Source organism: Idiotropiscis lumnitzeri, chromosome 4 (assembly GCF_059441095.1).
Source record: "Idiotropiscis lumnitzeri isolate Australia: NSW breed Sydney's pygmy pipehorse chromosome 4, RoL_Ilum_1.0, whole genome shotgun sequence".
Lineage (NCBI taxonomy): Eukaryota > Metazoa > Chordata > Actinopteri > Syngnathiformes > Syngnathidae > Idiotropiscis > Idiotropiscis lumnitzeri.
In genome coordinates, this window is record NC_142394.1 from 19,723,480 (window position 1) to 19,743,070 (window position 19,591).

Sequence of the window (19,591 nt, forward strand, 5' to 3'; positions counted from 1 at the left end):
TTCCTGGTCTGATGTGCTGATCAGTTGTGATTTAAGGGTTGGTTGGCTTCAGAAGATTTCAAATTTGGTCTAAACGCGCTATCATACTATTCGCAAAGTGTCAGAAAAGGGGCAAAAAATGTTTTGATTCACATTTAAAATGACGAATAACAATTGCGAAAAGCCATCAGATGAGCGCCGAATATATATCTGCAATCTGACTTTTACCACTTGAGGGCACCAGAGGACCACAGTGATCCCCGCAGGCCTCACTTTTACATCTTGTGACTTGTGTTACAAATGGAAAGGTTGCGAAAGATTGCATCTGCATACCATCATCCCAAACGGATTCATGTGCCAGGGAGGAATATTTTTAGAGGCCCTATCTCCTTTCACGTTGCCGCCTGTCCACTAAACTGATCCCATCTGCCCATAAAAATTCAAATGAATGATCATTTACATTCCTTTCAACCGTCTTCCTCGCATGACTCGGTCGAGCGTTGGTGATAACTTGTTTATGCTGGATTTGTGCCACCCAGAAACGCATCTGTGAGCCAAGATATAAATAGACAGATCCCCGTGTTCTACAGCCAAGTGCACAGCCATGCCCTCTTCTTGTTAAAAAAAAGAAAAGGAAAAAAAAAGGCAGCACTCAGCAATCAGAGGCATTATCGTCTTGACTCTCACAAGCTGCGAGGGGAGAGGGGCTCTCACCCCACGTATTAAAACGTAATTCCTGCCAAGTTGTTTGAAACCACTTCTAACAGTCATCTGGAGTGTATACACAACTGTGGGAGTACATACACGACCATGACTGTAGCGCTTACTTGTGTAGACTCACAACTGGGGCTTTGATACTTGACAATGGGAATACATGCACAACTGTGGAAGTTCATACAGTTTTTTTTTGGGTGCACACACGACTGTGGGAGTCCACACATGACTGTGGCAGCATATAATGATGGTGGGACTGTGATGGGGTACATATGCAATTGTAGAAAAATCATATATAAATGGAGCATGACATATACGACTGTGGGGGTACATACACAAGTTTAGGAACGCATATGTTACTTGAAGAGTACATATACAACTGAGGTGGTACATACATTACTGTAGGAGTACATACATGACCGTGGGAGTACATTCAAGCCTGTCAAAGTGCATACAGGACTGTATGAGTGCATATACGACTGTGTCCACAGCTGAGGGAGTACATACATAAAGGCATGAGTGCATACACACCTGTGGGAGTATACACAACTTTAGGATTTGATACACAAATGTTGCTCGATGGCAGTAGGAGTACATATATACACACAGGATTGTGGGAGAGAATACACCTCTATGGGAGTATATACACACCTGTGGGTGTATATTCACAACCGTGGGATTACTAGTTGTTTTTCAAAGAGTGTATTTTATTTTATTTATGTTTATGTATTCTGTTTTCATTTCTTTTATTAACATCATATTCATTTGTATTCATTTAGGTATATTTTTATGGATTATTTTTATTTGATCTTACTTTTTAAATCTTTATTTTCATTGTTATGTATCGTTGGATTTGTATGCGGACAAATAAACTGGAGAAGAAAATAAATAAAAAATCCAGGATGACAATCAGAGGAATTAGCGCTGAGCTAACCGATGAAGACGTTCCGATTCGCATTTCCGACAAGACTGTAAAGACAAGAAAGCTTTTTTTTTTCCTTTTTTATTTTACCGCCCTCTACAACTCTGAGGACATTTCAAATGAAAAGTGAAAATGCACGCCATCCAAGGCGAACGGTATTTATGTTTTGTGCACAAGTTTTATTTCATTATTTCCGCCAAGCAGCCCGGCGAAAGCGTTGCTACGCAACTGCGATTTCAAAAGTACTCACAGTGCAGTACAGTGCCAGGGTCACATTTCAATGTGCGTTGGCAGCACATGATGGACGCTAATAGTGCTGCTGCTTTAAGTATGTCGCTCGGAACTTTCTCCAAATGAGAAATACTCCAACCAGTATATAATCGAGCAGCGGAAGGGCCGGCTTCAGAGTAGCGTTCATCACTCGTTGTACACTCCCTACAAAAATGTTGGTAGATGAAGGCCAGTTCCTTTGTTGCTGGAGCCAGAAAATGTTTGGCCTTGACATCAACATTTATCATTTAGACGTCGAACGAACATCAATATAAGAAAGCGGTCTGTGGCTGAAGAGCAATTGTGGAATAGAGACTCTGGCTTTCGGCGGGAATGACTGAAATCGGATTTTAACGTGCACTTTTTAAAGACTTTACAGTATTCTAATTTAAACATGCTCACTTTTCTTATTTTGTATTTTTTTTAACCAGATTAACTTTCAGGCCAATTAAGGTGATGTTATCCTACCCTGCCCAGTATTGTGGGGATTCTTCAAAATCTGAATCACAATAGCTTTGTCATTGTACCCATTTTTACCCATCGCAGGGGGCATCCATTTTGTTACTTCTGTCGAGTGAAAATGACATCACAGTTGCTCCGTGCTCACGTAACGACCAATCATGGCTCACCTGTTTTCTGAAGCTGTGCCGTGATTGGTCTGCTTAACACAAATTCCACAAACACGATATTAAATTGAATGCCGTATTAAGACTAGTGAAGACGCATAGTTTATTTTATTGCAAATGATTTTTGGGGGGTTGACTTCCCCTTTAAGATTTTTTTGTAACCTACTGTAACTTGTGCAACATTCGGGGGAGTTTCAAGTAGTGGTGTTGTAAACTGCGTGATTTAGGAATTTAGTGTTGTCTTAATCGCACCTGCAACAGAATTTACGATAGCTGTACTTTAACATGTGCAATTTTCAGAGATTTTCGTTAGTCCTTAATTTGATCAAGTGCTATATTTTGGTATGTCATCACTCAGTTTCTGATGCCATCCAGTTTTTAAGATGCAGCCGGCTGTTTCTCCAGGCCGACAAAATGTAATAAGAGCCTACATGAGCACAACAAATAACAACCGGAGCTGATAAGATATGACAGATACACGAGAGTCAGAACATGCTAAATTGCCTATTTCAAATCTTGACATTGCAGCTTTCTCACCCTTGACTACACTCAGCAAACTTTGCATATTTTAGCTTCGGTAAAACCGATAAGGAAATAATCATGGTAGTACAATGACTACTACATGTTCAAGTTGACTTCCTCACAAACAATTGCAAAAAACAGTCATATATATATATATATGTATTTATATATAGTGTGCGTGTGTGTACTCTTCATATCCATGTTCTATGCAACAAAATGGGTGCAAAGGAAAAAACTCCATCCCTCTAGGTGGCACTGTTTCCTTCTTTGTGGCTAAAGTCCTTGGCTGGAAAACACCCTCTGCTGGTACACTCAGCAGACTGTCATGGAGCAATGAAAAGGCCGATGTGACATCAGAGCACCTGCATTAAATCAAGCTGGTGTGAATCATGCCTTTAGAGAGAGAGAGAGATTTAAATGCATCACTCTGGTCTTTGTTAACTCCATGTGGCCAACCATGCCATAGCCGGTTTAATTAATTGGATGACGGCACTTGCAGTAATGAACACCAAGCTCTCCCCATGACCTCTCTCTGATCTCAACAAAGGTTGAAGATAAGGCAGCATTGTTATAGTGATAAATGAACATTTATACTATGTAGACAGAAGTGCAGCAAGAACAGTCGGTGGCATTATATGGCAGAGAAAAACGATGCCTGTCCCATAAATAGGCTCATCAGAAACAATTGAGAGTAAAATTAACAATTCTATCATTAACTATGAATAAGTTATATATGAAGAGCAACAACAATAGTCCACAGCAATGCTACTGAGAAAATCTTCTTATTCGTATAAAATATAAAAACCACGTCCCAAATTGCACAGGAAGTCAGCCATCTTGGTTTGAAGTGGCCATTTTGGGGTCATTGTAGACGTTACAATGTATGCTACGGTACAAACTCAGAGGAAGATTGACAGCTTGATAAATCTAAATTGTGAGGGGAAATCTTTTTGTTGTTGTGGCTTGTGGGAGGAAATTGGAGTGAAAAGACCACCAAACTCTTAACAACTCAACTCAACCAGGTCAGATTTTGCCCAAACCCCAAGTGCCACCTGGAAAGCGTCTAAAAATGGATTGAATAAAATGAAACACTTTAGCCTCAGAAAATGATTATGGTGAAGAAAGCAGATGCTGCAGGCTTGCCTTTAGATGCTCCGGAGAGTAAACATGTCCTGCGGTGGTGCTTCTGACAAAGACAAATGGGCATCTCCTTTCTCCCGGTTTTAACCCTTATGATTCCCACGTTTCAGTCTAAAGATGCTCTAACGTAGTGGTTATCAAACTGAGGTTCCTGAACCATCGCTTAGGGGTCCGCATAATAATTTGCAGCAAATTACGTCATATTATTTGAAGAAGTGCACACCTACATATTGCTGGCGTCCGGCCCAAATTTGTAATTATTTTTTTTTAAATGTTTTAATTTTAATTTTATTTTATTTTATTTTTACAAATTGTACAAAAGTGTTGAAATGGCTTTCTCTCTTTGATGATACAATGTTAGTGGTTGAAGAAGCGTCCTGTTTTGGGGATCTATTTTGGAGTCGTAAGGTTTCTAGCTAGCTAACTAACTCGCTAGCTTGCTAGCTCGCAAGCTAGCTCGATAAGACACACCTCTTTTGAGCTGTGCGCCTAGAACGATGTTAATGTCAGAAGGGCAAAGTTGTTGCGTGTGGATCGCGAGAAAAGCGAAAAAAAAAAACCAAGACACCCTGTGTAGAATTACAACAACGGAACTGGAAATAATCTTTCACAGGACATTCACTGTTACAGTATTCTCCACAATGAGCACAAGGCAAAGCAGGTATGACGAATTGCAGTGTATGAAATAGGCAACTTTATAATTACGCAATGTTTTTAAGTTATGGATATAAGAGCTCATTGGAAAAAAAAAATGTATAAAGTTTAAAAACGTCGGCTGATGTCATACTCCTCTACAATGAAATGACTCTACCATGAGTTCACACAGGTGCTTTTGGTCTTAAAACACTTCAACTTTCGACCTCAAAGGAGTTCGACTCCATGCAGTCATCCTGGTCCCGGGCCAACCTAACAACCCATAAAGAGGGTTGGGCTTCCGAAGTATCTCCGGATCACTCGGCGAGTCTTTAACGGGCCTTTGAACCGCTGCACATATTTAAACAAGCTGCGTTTTCCAGGTCACAGCCGCAATAATAAAAACAGGCTAGGAAAGCGAAGTTGAAAGAAAGTTTATTTAAGGCAGGGTGTTGTCACGTCTGAGCAGCTGACTCACTCAGCAAATGGACCATTTCAGTCAGTTTATGCATTTAAGCAGTCACGGAGATGTGCAGACATACAGTGGCCTCCTCTCTAATAAACACTTTGCCTCTAATAGACGCGTAGCTCTATAGGAAGTCGATTAATACATTAAAGTCACCACAAATGGCCATGCCAGGAAAGATAGAGGGAGGGAGTAATTCTGGTTCAAAAGGGCTCTTTTGGGATCATTTTGAAACTGATATAGAAACTTCATCAAATTGAAAATTCATCCCTCAAAGTCAGTTTCACATTTGGTATAGACGTCTGTCATGAGAGACAGGAAGTCGGCTGTAATTGGTTTAAAGCGCCCTTTTTAGAGGAATTTTAAAACTCTGATAGCTTTGGTCCATAAGTTTTTAAAAATTCAGTCAACGAAACCAACTAAAAGCATGAAACAAAAATTATGTGAGGATTTACCTTGCTTGAATCTCCACATTTTTTTTACCCATTCAAATTTATTTAACAGCAGGTCATTCGTATTCCATCCCTCCCCCCAAAATTTCAAAATAACAGCCCCAATTTAAAAATTTTGTCTGAATCTAGCACTTATGTCCATTTTTTTTGGACTGCTCAGATCATTTCTATTAGATTTTATTTTTTTTATTTTTTTAAAATCAGAATTTCACAATAAAAGCAAACTTTTCTAAGAGGGCTTTCCCTCTAATTTTCAAATTTTTTGACCGAGTCAAACCGTTCTGACTTTAAACTATTCAGCTCATTACTAATACATTTTTAAATTTCAAAGTAAAAGCCCGATTTACCTCTAACGTTCCAATTTTTTCACCGATTCAGACGATTCCCGTAATTTTTCTTTTTATATTTCAAAATAAAAGCCCAAAAGAAGGTGTATCGTATTTTGAGATTCACCGCTAATTTCCACATTGTTTCGGCTGATTCGTTTCAAACCATTCCAACTTCAAACTGTTTAGCCCAATTGGAAAAAAAATCCAATCAAATTTCCAAAATGAAAGCCAAATATTAAGATTGTTTTTCTTTGTGTCAACTGAAAGTAAAAAACACAGCATGTTTTTCAACTCATCTTGTATTTTCATTCGTCTTTAAAGGTGATGTGATCACGGTACAAACCTCATCAATATGGATGAAACAAAGAGGGCACCCACTCTTACATGCCGCATGAGCCTCTTTTACTCCATTTCAAGAGCCTCGTATATGATTTTAATTACCCCGCAGGACAACGATGTGAGTCGACCGATTTAAACGTCTGGCTTGTATTTGACGTCGGGGGAAAAAAAAAACTGCGAAGGGCTGAGAAGCTGCGAGACACTTCAGGGTTGGTTGCCAGGCAACCGCCTCCACAGTCCGTCTCTTTATATGAACTCTTAAAATGAAATTCCCAAAATGACAGTGAGCTTTTCCTGTCGCTAAAACTGTACAGACTCGCCGGATTGACTTTGTATTTATAATTCACAATCCGACATAAACAACATTTTTGATGATGTACCACAGGTCTCCTCCAGTGGGTGTGGAGATGTCTGTTGCCATAGGAACAGCATCACAGGGAAAGTGGGATAATCTGGGCACAAAAGGGCTTTTATTTGGCTGAAGGAAAACACGTCAAAAATGAATAATAGTTACACTAACTCTTAAAGGGTGAATGTCGTTGGTTTATCTGTTAAAACGTGTTGTTCGTTGGGGACACAAAACTAATGCGGCAATTAATGTGTCTCCCAAATGTAAAGTTAAATGCATAATGAATGCAAAATCAATTTGCAATGTTAGATAATTATTATTTTTTTTATTATTCGAAAATAGTTATATTACAAAACATGGAGTCAGAATATTTCAATAATTTTCTGATTTATAGGGAAGTAGCTGCAGTATTACAAAAAACATTTTGAGGAAAAACATTTTCATTAGAATTAATTTGTTGTTAGGAGGAAATAAATGCTACTCACAATATTACAAAATGTATAATTTTATGAGAATTCTGGTGCAAAATAATGAAAGAGTTTCATTACATGAAAAACCAAAATCTCAGTTTTGCATTAAAAAAAATCACAAAAGTTCATGAGGATAAATTTGCCTTATTAATAGAAAAAAAAATCCAAGAAAAGTTGTAATGTATGTGCAATGTAATAAATATATTTGTATAATTGAACATAAACATATTGTAATTTTAGAATTTATTTAACCCATTTCAGTACCCAATTGTAATAAAATGAGTTTTATTAAAGAATTTATTAACTTTTTGGGGGGGTATAATACGACTATTGTTGTATAACCTCAGAATATTCTATCTTCAAGGCTACGTAATCCAGTTTCCTCTTGTCTGGTGTGACACAAGTGCTTTTCTACTGGCTAATCGCCCACATGCGATGCAAACTATTTGTCCTTTTACGGTTACATGTACTCGTCAAGTATAAATGAAGAGTTTGAATGGAAGCACAAGAAGAATCCATATTCCGAGCTGCTGCATTTGAGTTATTCCCTAAAAAGGAGCCGGTCGCCATGTGTCGATAACAATGTGCCTTGGCAGAGTTTACTTGAGCGACACACTCTGGGTGCCTTAACACTGTGAGGGAGACAGGAAGTACTGTCTCATAAAAAGAAAACACCTCGTTCAGACCCTGATGTTTTTACTAGCCGCGTTCCTCTTAGTTTGCATAATTACGAGCTGGAGGTGGAAGTGTGTGACTGCAAACCCAGTCCATGTGTGTTGTGTTGAAGTGGACTTTGAAGAGCGTGAATAGAACTTTCTAGTTTGGTACGTGCGTGTGTGTCTGTGTGAGTGTGTGACTCACACAGAGGCAATTGGGCAAGTCCAGACATGTCGAGAGGAAAATGCATCTCGTGTCTGCTTGGTGAAAGCACTTTTCCTTTCCTTTTTTTTTTTAAAGTTCCTGGGAAAGGTATGCTCAGAAAAGGTTTATGTTTGTTTAATTTTGAATGTTTTGAATTATTAATGTTTTCATATCAACGCATTATAAACAGAAGTTACCGTTACCATGAATACGTTGTAATGCAATACTATGAGACTGAAGTAGACATTTTTAGGAAAAGCATTTGTTTTAGGATAATGTGTAATTTATGACACTAAAGTCCTCTTGTGTTGAGAAAGTTAAATTCCAAGAAGGAATCAAGTTGAGATATTTCAAGAAGGTAGTTCTATGTTTTGAAGAAGAATGTCACAATGTTAAGATATTAAAATTATTTAAAAAATTGTAATATTCTAAAAAAAAAAGAAAAGGTTTATTCTGAGATAAAACACATAAAAAAATGTAACGTTAAAATGAAGGTTATTAATATGAGAAAAAGTTTTGGAATAAATTAGTCATTTTTGGAGGAGAATGAAATTGTCGTATTGCAAAAAAAAAGCAATCATTATATTACGTGAGGGAAGTATCTTTTTGAGAAAACTGGTGTCGGCGCTTACATTTTATTTTACTTTCATAAACAAGTGTTTCTATTACGAGAATAAACTCACATTTTCTCATTGATTTCATTGTTCACGGTAGATGAAATATTACAAAAAATGTACAATATGATCACAATGTCCATTTTTTTTGACAGTCGAGGGGCTTTTTTTTCTCTCGGTTAAATCTGAATAATACATGAATAAAGTGATCATATTCAAGAGAGACTGTTTCATTCTGAGCTCGCTGAATCCGATTTTGAAGGGTTGAACAATTCTTCCAATTTAGTTTTGATAGTTGCTGTCCACTTCACAAAGCTACATGTCCTTGAAACATTGCTTGCCTTTGTGTGTTGGTGAGAATGGTTAAGGCGGAAGGTGCAGTTTTCTTGAGTCAATTGGGCTCATTGATAGTCTTTGTGTGATGAAATGTTGGGGGAGGATGTGAGTGCCTTTCACATTAATCGTCCATTGTGTGTGCAAGGTGAAACAACTTGTCGTGGAATGGCATCAGGCCACAATTGCAGAGATGCGTTTGTGCAGCAGCATCTGTCGCCATCCCACTCGTCTGCCAGGGAACGCATTAGATGGCAAGATAAGAATTTTAGTGCGAAGATTTATACAAACACAAAAAAAGAAGCACTACCACGATTGTTTCACAAAATCCATATCATTCTACATTTTATTTTACATGATTTAAAAAAAGTTTTTGGTTTCGAAAATAAAAGATTGAGATAAAAATAACTTTGCATTGACAATTAAAATCTAACCATTTTTTTTTAAACTCTAAAAATCTAATCAAAACTCTTTTATAAAAATATTTGACTAATTTTTAATATTAAAATAAAGAAATTCTTGAAACATATTCTGGGGAAAATTTATTTTTTGAAAATTAAAAATTTAAATCTTAGAAAGAATTTCTTGTATAGTTTAAACAGCAAGTACATATTTTTTTTGATATATTTCAGTTTTTAAATACAATTTAAATTACATATAATTAATCAGTAATATTTTAAAATAACTTTTTTAAAATTTTAGTAAAACTTTGGTGAGTGAGTAAATTATTTTATATTGATTTAAAACATGCAAATTCAAAAATTAAAATGACAACTTTCATTTGAAATGATTTAACAACTTCAGTGACTTAATTTGAACTGTACTTGAGGAAATTAAAGCATTTATACACGCTGTTAGATATATTTAGATTACGGTCATTTCTGTATTTCCATGCATGGGCATCCACAAGTAGAAATGAAAGACTTTATTTCAGAGTTTCAGTACAATAAAATTGTTGCAGCGAGAGAGGGGAAAGTAGATAAATAACTGAACATGAGTGAATGAAAAACACAATTTAAAAAAAAAACATTATACAGGACAGAAAATGGAAGAGTGTCTAACTGTACAACGACATTGGATGGTTTGCTTTTTGATGTCTTTTTTGGCAAAGAAATAAATACTTGAAAGATATAACTGACTCAAATGAAGCACCCACGGTCTCTTTGGTAGAAAAAAAGGCACCCCAGCAAGGAAAAGAAACACAATTGGAATATTTACACACAAGGGAGGCTTTCACCTCCAAAAGCATCGAACAGTGAGGCCAATTTGTTTACTTTTGTCGTAGAAAGAAAGCAGTTGGGGTTGGAGGTCAAAATAATTTATTTTAGAATTACAAGATTTAAAAATATTTACATTAAAAAAAATCAAAATTGTGTATCAGTTTAAAATTGGTGTTACACGGTGGATAGAAAATGTTTACACACCCTTGTTTGATGCAAAAGTTTGTGTGATGCAAAAAATTAGACCAAAATACAGTAAATCATTTTTATTAATGTGACCTATAACCTGTAGTATTCAACTGATGAAAAAAAAAACTATGATAATGTGACTGCAAATTTTGAAATGATTCATCTTGGTTTAATTTTTTCCTAAAAGAAACTTTTGAGCAGGGTTGTGTCAACTTTACATGTTGTTGAGTCTATGTATTTATTTTCTTTTTTTTTAATATATATAAAAAAATATTCTTGCAGTGTGTAAACTCACCATGACATAATAATATCCCCAACACAGTGCCAAAACAACAAATCATCAAAAGAGCAAGAATGTGAAAGCTTGGCCGAGCCAATCCCCAGACCTAAACCCCATAGAGTGTGCAGAAGAGGAGTTTTAGCGCTCGATGTTAAACCCAGTGGTCACGGGAGTATACGACAAAAATAAAGCGATTGGCCTTACAGTTCCAATATTTGTTGGAGGGGAGCCAACCGCAAAAGCTCTCAAACAAAAGAAGCTCCCATTTTCCATGACACTATCAGCCTAAAAAAAGGTGAAGAATAGGCAACTCCTTATCTCAAATAGTCTTCTAACACTCCAGATAGAGGCCTGTAGAATTTGTAGTCTCAGTATATATTCCACGACGTTCCGGAGATTGAATCCAACCCAATCTTGGCTTTACTTTCTTCGTCCAATTTGGCATTAAATGTGTCCGCCGGGTGCGCTATTGTTGGCGTTATCGGCGTCCTTGCACACGCACGCGCACTCCTCGTGGTGCTCCAAGGCCACGTCGGTCATGGACTTCTGCAGGCCTCGGCCTCCGCTGCGATGCTTCAGTAGCAGAACCTGATGGGAAGGAAAAAAAAAATAATAATCAGGTATTTACCCAGTATGCATCAAATAATACGATACTAAAGTGCTGCTGTTTTATTTCCCAACAGTTTGTTAAAATACAGTCAAAATTACAATAATTTGAATTTTCTTTTCATTTTTAATTCATATAATTGTTAATGTTAAGCTTTATTTTCAGTATTTTTTCAAATTAAAGTATCTCAGATGACTCTCTAATGTGTTACATAATGATTTAAGTTGAATTTAGTGATTTCTTTAAAATTATGTTGAACACAGATTTTTTTTGTACATCTACATTATTTTAGTAGAAGTAGTATTGAAGTTTTTGATTAGATTATAATTACTGATATGTTAAAGTAAACACGTTTTAATTGCATATTTTGAAATGATTACAATAATTATAAACTCTTTAGGTAATTATTGAGCAAGAAGATAAATAATGACAAGAAACTAGCCACATTTATATTACTGTCATTATGTTACAATTAAAATTGGCATCTCAACACAAAATCTTCGCCTAAGTTCACTGAGAATACTGACTGAAATTATTAGCGGGACAAATCGTCCCGCAAAACGGATAGTTGCAACAAGAGTTATAAATAAAAGGCTTGTTTTGATTTATTTCCTTGTGGCTACCTCGTGGTACTTCTTGGTGACCCGGGCGGGCTGGCACTGGCAGTCGTAGCAGCGGTGCGCGCAGCAGGCGCAGTTCCCGCCACAACGCCTCACCAGGAGGCAGCTGGGCCAGAAAATGACATCGGTCCGCTTGAGCTCCTCTCGCAGCGACACGGACAGGTTGTGCGGCGTGCAGCTGTACAACTGAGATTCCTCCCAAAGTAGGTTGAGGTCAGCTCCTCCTCAAGGGGGAAAAAAGACAACAGGAAGATTAACGTCAGCCAATTTGCGCTGTTGAAGTTAACTGCGTTCCTCCACTCAATCAGAGATTCTGAAATATTTTTTAAAACGTATTTTTATTCGGACAATCAACCGTTTTTAAATGAAGCTCCTCAACTAACCTCATCATAGTTCCTTGGTGACAAGAAGTCACAAGATGGCGGCAAAGCACTATTTTTGTCTAAATGAGAGCACCTCATCTCATTTCACCAGAGATCCTTGGCATCAAGATGGCATCCAAGCACTACTTTTGTCGAAATAAAGTGTTGTAACTTACTCCAGCGTAAATCTTTTGCAGAAGATATTGAAAAAAAACGCTACTCTTGTCCGAATGAAGCGCCTCAACTCTTTTCACGAAATTCCTTTTCGCGTAGATGGCGGCAAAGCAACACTTTGTTCTCAATGAACTGATGTGCATTGTTCAACATGTTGTCCAAATACTTATTTGGACTAAATGAAACTCCTCAACCAACGTCAACTTGTCTATCGGCTTTCCTTTACCTCTGGCTTTCTTGTTATGGATGAAGGATTTGCCGAGCACGTGCCACGTAGGTTTGTACAAGTCGTCCATGTCCAGCCGCCAGCGCTCAGGCTCCAAGTACTTCATCACCTCCTCCACCGTACTCAGTCCCGAGACGGTGGCCGACAGCTCCTGCAGGTCCAGCTGGGATGGAAGTCCCGCTGTTGCTGGAACCTGAAAGGAAATAAAGGTCAATGAGAATATTAGACATACAAAAAAGGGTTCCACTTATCAAAACAATTTGAAGCAATTTTCTTCTTTTTCCATTTTGATTTTTTTAAATTATTTAACTTTAAGAACAAATTTCTTGCGTTTGTCACTTTTTCCAAGCTTTGTATTGTTGTAATAATGTTAAGAAAATACTATTCAGATTTTAATTTTAAATCATTACATTATTTTTTTAAACTTCTAAACGAAAAATGCATACTTTTATATAAAAAAATATTTTTACATTCAAAAGTGTTATGTTTTTTTATATTTATGTTTGGATCTTAATATTTACACTATATTATTATTATTGGATTTGAAGAGAACATTTTTCATACAGTACAATATAACTTTATTTATATGGATATTTAAAATATTCCGCTATTAAACTGCAATTATTATAAGGACAAATGTGGCATGTTAAAAATATTTGATTTTATATTATTTTAACTTTCCTTTTTAATTATCAAATTCATAATTAGTGAAAAGAGACCATTTAAAAAAATATATTTCCATTATTTTAACATGTCTTAATGATTAAAATTGCACTTTTTGGATTAAAAATATATTATAATAATATGAATAATATACTTGAACTGTTATTCAAATTCTTATTAAAGTTGAACTTTCAGCATAAAATTTTTTTTTCAAATGTCAATGATAAACAGGCTGTAAAAAAGAAGATAGGTAAAAAGAAAACTATATTGGACAAATGTAAAACACTTGAAAATGTTCAAACATCAATTGTGACAAGATGATATCCAAGATGATTATTTCCATTAACAATATTTGACACAGCCTGTCATCTTGTAGACCAACTTTTCATCCTGACATCCCCCCAAGAGGGCTGCCGGGGATGGTGCAGCATTAGTCGTTGGTTCACGGCTGTGCCTGCCGGCAACACAAGACAAAGGCGAACAGGACATGATTGATACTTGCACTGCCGCTTCTTCCTAAAAGACGAGGCTGGTCCATTCAAGTTTTCAGCGGCCTGACGGCGTGTTTGTCCGACATGTCGGCTTTCTGCTAGGCTCTAATCTTGCGTGAGTGACATCCAGGACATAACACAGACAACATGGCTGCCTCAGGTGAGGAAGAGGTGCTTGGGGCAGCATTTCGTGTTTTATGGCGAGTCATTAAACTTTACCGCCACGCTTTGGAGGACCTAGTCTCAAGTGCTTATCAAGTTAGCATTGCCCGTTTTAGCCATATGTGGTTCAAATTTGGTTGCAAACAAAAATCATTGGGATAAGTTCGCCTTCATAAACATTTGGAAAAATGAAAAATGATCCTAAATGAGCTGATTTCAATGAAAACTACAGATTTTCTGTCTCTTTTCAGGCATGGCCACTTGAGACATTTTGGTCGTCTACTCATGATTGGATAAGGCTACAAAATTTCATTTTATGAAATCAAACTAGCGCCGGGAACAGAATTTTCAACCCCAACTTGTATGAATGTCGTGTTTTACGCCCAGTCATCAAACTTTGACTGCTTCGTACTTTTCAGCCACTCACCAATTATACCTGCTTTAAATTTGGTAGCAATCAGACAAAATCTCTAGAAAATTGACTCTTTTTTTTGACCTCTGTAAATTTTCCAAAATTAGACAAAAATGACAATTTCTTGTGGGTCTTGTGGGTCTACTCATTATAGAGATGCTTGCCAAATTTCATTGTGCTATAAGTGAAACTGGCTCTGGCGGGTGGATTTAGACAAAATCTCTGAGATTAGCTTTCTGTTATTCCCATTGGAGGTACTAATGTGAAAACCACCCTCCATTAAGTCACATATTTGTGTTCAAGAATAGAAATACCAAAACCACAAATTAATTCCTCAGCTGTCTGAGGTTAGGATGAATTTCTGTGTTATTTTATACATCTATTTAGAGCTGTGAATCCAAACAGTTATTTCTGAGCCCTCTTAATACAGATGAGGTCAAGGAGTACTGCAGCAAAATCCGTACAAAGGGTGGGGCGGCCATCTGCCTAAAAAATTAGTTCAGAGTTGTACAATAAAGCAATCAGGTCAATTAGATTGCCACAACACACAGTGGCGTTTCCCCACTTTTTTATTATTGTAATGTAATAAACGGAAGTGATTCAGTTGTAAAAATAATGTTCATAAATAAAGTTGGACATAATCTATTGCAGTTCCGATTTAGGGGCCATTTTTTTAGTGCATTTGATTTAATGTTCAGTTCAATTGAATTCTTTGGGGTCAAATTCTGCCTGGCAACAAGTGATTTCATAAAAATCTACCAGTTAAAAAATAAATGAAAAAAAAACATAAAATTTGCTTATCATGAATAAAATGTTTTTAGTGTCACGTAAAAACTGCTACTTGTTCATTGTACTGGCCTCTAATAGAGAATAGACATGAATGAAAAAAAACCCACACATTTAAATCAAAATACAAAGTAGCAATAAAAATACAATCAACAAAAAAGAATAACAGGCTATTACAGGAAACAAATACAAATTTAATCAGAAATAAAAAATAAAGAAAAAAATGAAAACCAAATTAGACATTTTAAAATGTAAACAATAAAACAAATAGTAAATAAATGATTAAAAATAAAATGAAATACAAAAATACAATTGAATACAAGTAAATATAGAACCCAAACTGTAAATAGAATTGAAGCCAAAAAGAAACAATGGACCAAAAATGTAAATAAATGAAACCGATTTTAGATTGAAACATTTCAATCACGTCTCATGTTGTTTATAAAATAGGCCTTTTACCAGTTTCCGCTCAAACCCACATGGATTTATGCATTTGCACTAAACTCCTACATGGTCTCCTGGGATTGCTCCTTATAGGAACGCCAAAACGTGTGCGCGCGCGTGCGTGCGAGCGAGCGCGCGAGCGAGCGAGAGAGAAAAACAACTATAAAATAACATCTGAAGCCCATCTGTGCGGTGGCTCTTACGAGAGTAGCTTGTTAAGGACACAAGCGTGGAGCACCGACAGATCTTGGCAGCGAGTAGCGGCAGTAGCGTGAGCGGCAAATTAGCCCAGCCTTGGCAGAGTCCAGCGACTGGAAGTCATTAACAGCCTATGAATTTTGACGGGGCAATCCTCCCCCAATTAGTGGCGGCGCACTCCCTCCGCCATCAAGGCCCGCTGTGACTTCTAACTGCTGCCAATTAAGATATAAAAACGCACGCTAAAGACCTCGATTGATTTTGAAGGGTATCCTTTGAAAGATGATCGGAAAGATGCAGAAAATGGCCAAAAAGAGCTTAACATGGCCTCTTCAAATCAAGATGGCAGACTTACCGTGTGTTTTTGGGCATTGCATTTTGTCAGAGCTGGGAACTTGACCCTTTTTTGTCAGTCAATCCCCCGCCCTCCTACCGCGACCATGTTACAGTTCCAGCCCCAACCCTCCTGCCTACTTCATAAAAATCGTCAGCCCTCGTCCCAACCACGTTAACCCCCCCCCCCCCGTAAAAAAAGCCTCTGATCATGACGGTGCTGCGGATGTGATGTTAACGGAAGACAGTGGCGAGCGTTCAAGTGTGCATAATTTCCTGATTCTGACTACACGTAACTCGAGTTTCCCACCTACTATTGGGGCATACCATTACAAGAAGGGTGGGCAAAACCAAAACCTCTATAAAAATCATCAGCTGGCTAATTTAATATTCGAATCTCCTTTCCTTATTATGGGCTTATTATGGCGGTAAGTGTTTCGTCAAACTGAAGTGGGTTAATGATTTAACTTCCCCTCTGTTCTCTCTGCCTGTGGTATTGCCCCTCACCCCTGTAATGGTGTGTTCCAGTAGCATGCGGTAGGCGCGGGTTACGTGATGTCAGAATAAAGACATGGAAGAGAAGCGGATTGCAGAGAAGTGCATACTTGAACGCATGCCACTGTCTCACGTCCCTTCGTACACAAACACTTGGCAAATGTCACAAGGCTAAGTAAAACTTGGGCGAGGGCTAACTTTTTAAACTCATTCATAGTTTGTATTCATTCGACAAAATCACTCGGATGAATCTTCTCGAAATAACTAAAATAAGGCTATAATTTTTTTTTTCGTCCAGTCATGACTGAATAGTTTGTCTTCACGCAATGGCTGCGCCACCACAGTGTGCATTTATTTTTTGCTAGCTAAAATGATGACAACTCATCAGGAAAGGGCCCATTAAGACACACGTGGACAACTCTTTGCCGTTCTCATGCTCTGGCTAACCACTTCTCTGCAATCCGCTTCGCTTCCATTAAGCCACAAAGTCTATTGTGCGTGAAATCATGTGGCTTGTGTTTTTTTTTTTCCTGTCCCGTTCACAGTCTGCAATTGAGGTTGGAATAAAAACAGACTTGGCAGTTTTATCCCGCTAACTCCTGCCTGAACGGAAGAGGAAACGGTCCACATGGATGTGAGTTGCGCAAAGTAAAGTACTAATAGTGTACGCTGGTACCTGGACAAGTTACAAGACATCAGTTTTTCTAATAGGTTCCATCCCCCTAAAACAGGGGCGGGAAACTACGGCCCTCGAGGGCTACTGTTTTAGATATCTTTCTCCTCCAACACCCTTGATTAAAATAAAGCTCATCAACAAGATCTGTAGAAGCTGGACAACAATACTTATAATTTCAATCAGGTGTGTTGGAGAAGAGAGACATCTAAAACAGGCAGGACGGTAGCCCTCAAGTACCGGAGTTTCACACGTATTTACGAAAAAAGAAAAAAAAGAGTTTTTTTTCTTTTTTCTTTAAAGTGAAGAAAAATAGCACTGTACAGTAACTCCCCGCACATTTTTGATTGCTTTTGTGCAAATTTGCATATTTACAGATTTTATTAAACCTACCCTCAGTAAAAGTATTACTTGCCATTTTGCAGTATCTTGGCACAAAGAAACTATGTTGATGTGAAAATGAAGGGTTTCCTTTCAAAAATAAACTTTTGGCATCTTGGTGCCAAGGAACGGAACTATCGAGAAGCTTATTAAGGAGTTTCATTTGAACAATTAGTTAGAGCATCATTTAAACAAATGTAGTGCTTTGCTACCATCTTCTAGCATGTTTGTACCAAGGAACTATGTTAAAGTGATTTGAAGTGCTTCCTTTGGACAAATGGAATGCTCTATTGTCATTGCGTGCCGTATTGATGCAGAAGAACTATGTTGACATGGATATTAGTAACTTCACTTGGGCAAAAGTAGTGGCTTGGTAGCATCTTGCAGCATCTGGATGCCAAAGACCTATGTTAGAATGAATTTAGGAGCTCTATTTAGCCAAAAGTAGACTATGTAAGTCTTTTTAATTAAGTAAGTGTTTTAGAGAATATTATGCTACAGAAAGTATCTGAATGTCTCCTTAAGTTCCAAGTTTGAGTACTTTTGTTGCTTCTGCATTTCAGTTAGTGTTTTTTTTTTTTTTTCTCAACTTAAGTAAATGAGTTGAATCAGTATGTTTACGAGAGTATTATTTTACCCACGTATCAGAGTCTGAGTACTTTTGAGCTGGCTTCAAGTGTCTCCTCCTCCTCCTTCTTGGTGTTTTAACAAGCTGACTGCCAAAAATGGCTTCCTGTCAATGACAGAGCAGCTCTTGATGGGCCCCCGTGTGGCTTCCTGCGGGTTCCGGTAGCTGGGAACAGAGCGCCGCTGTTCCAACGCGTAAGGTTCAAAGGGAAGACAGGAACAGCAACATTTTCACAAGGTTTTTGCCGCTGAATGCGACTTGGAAGTTGGATACCTTAAATTGGTGGGGGGGGATCTGATGTGTACTCAAAATTAGTACCCGATCACGGTTACCTGGCACAATAGAAATGAACAATGGCAAGAAACAATGAGAGGATATAGAGGCAAAAAAAAAAGTAAGTAGCTTTGCTGTGCAATCATCCCAAAATAAACAAAATGACTAAAAATAATCCTCAGATCCAAAAAACAAAACAAACCACCCACACCAGATTTGGTCATGCACAGCACAGTCGAGCATGACCGGTCCGAGTTTCATTGACCGCAACACATGAGAAACATAAACTTGCTTTTACTACTACAGCCTTTTTATACTCTTTTTTTTTTTTTTTTAAACTCTTATTATCATGACAAAAAGTGTCATATCCACTGTTCCCAGTTTTCTTGAGGACATCACAAGCATCCAATCAGATTACTGTGATGTCACAATAGATTGAAGGGAACATTTGTAAAGAATCCATATTGTACAAAAGACATCCACAAAATTATTGGTCATGCACAGCACACTGAAAAGCCACTTTTCATAGTATTTGTGAACACAGCATGTGAGCTACAAGCACGAGTTATTTCTATTATTCTCTTTTTTCCCCCCAACTTCTTTATTATAACGACAAAGTGTGATGTCCACTCTTCCCATTTTTCATGAACAGAGCACAAACATCCAATCAGATTGTTCTGGAGCCTTCAAACAAACAGAATTGTAAATAATATGTATATATAATTTTTAAAAAATGTATACCGCATCTCAAAGCAGCCCTTTCCCAGTTTTCATGAAGGCAACACGTGAGCTGTAATACAGCGTTATTATTAGACCCTTTTTATAGTCATTTCCACCCCTGATTATAAATGACAGATGAGCCATTGTGACGTCGTCCCATGTAGTTTTATGACTTGAAGAAAGGTGAACAGAAAGGTCGCCCGAGATGATCAATCTCGCAATATTAAAGCGTAAA

At 37.5% G+C, this 19,591-nt stretch overlaps 1 protein-coding gene across 4 annotated transcripts in view; it reads right to left on the reverse strand.

Moving 5' to 3' along the window:
* Positions 1 to 9,929: 9,929 nt before the first annotated feature.
* Positions 9,930 to 19,591, reverse strand: part of pdgfc (platelet derived growth factor c) — a 37,887-nt gene continuing 28,225 nt past the window's right edge. For 3 of the 4 annotated variants that reach the window (XM_088295065.1, XM_088295061.1, XM_088295064.1), the window contains 3 exons: positions 12,698 to 12,890; positions 11,939 to 12,159; positions 9,930 to 11,296 (listed from right to left, as the gene is read on the reverse strand). In XM_088295065.1, the coding sequence (XP_088151191.1) occupies positions 11,153 to 11,296; positions 11,939 to 12,159; positions 12,698 to 12,890 (558 nt within the window). In that variant the 3' untranslated portion in view covers positions 9,930 to 11,152. The remainder of the gene's footprint in view (positions 11,297 to 11,938; positions 12,160 to 12,697; positions 12,891 to 19,591) is intronic. The other variant, XM_088295063.1, reaches the window with a different exon arrangement.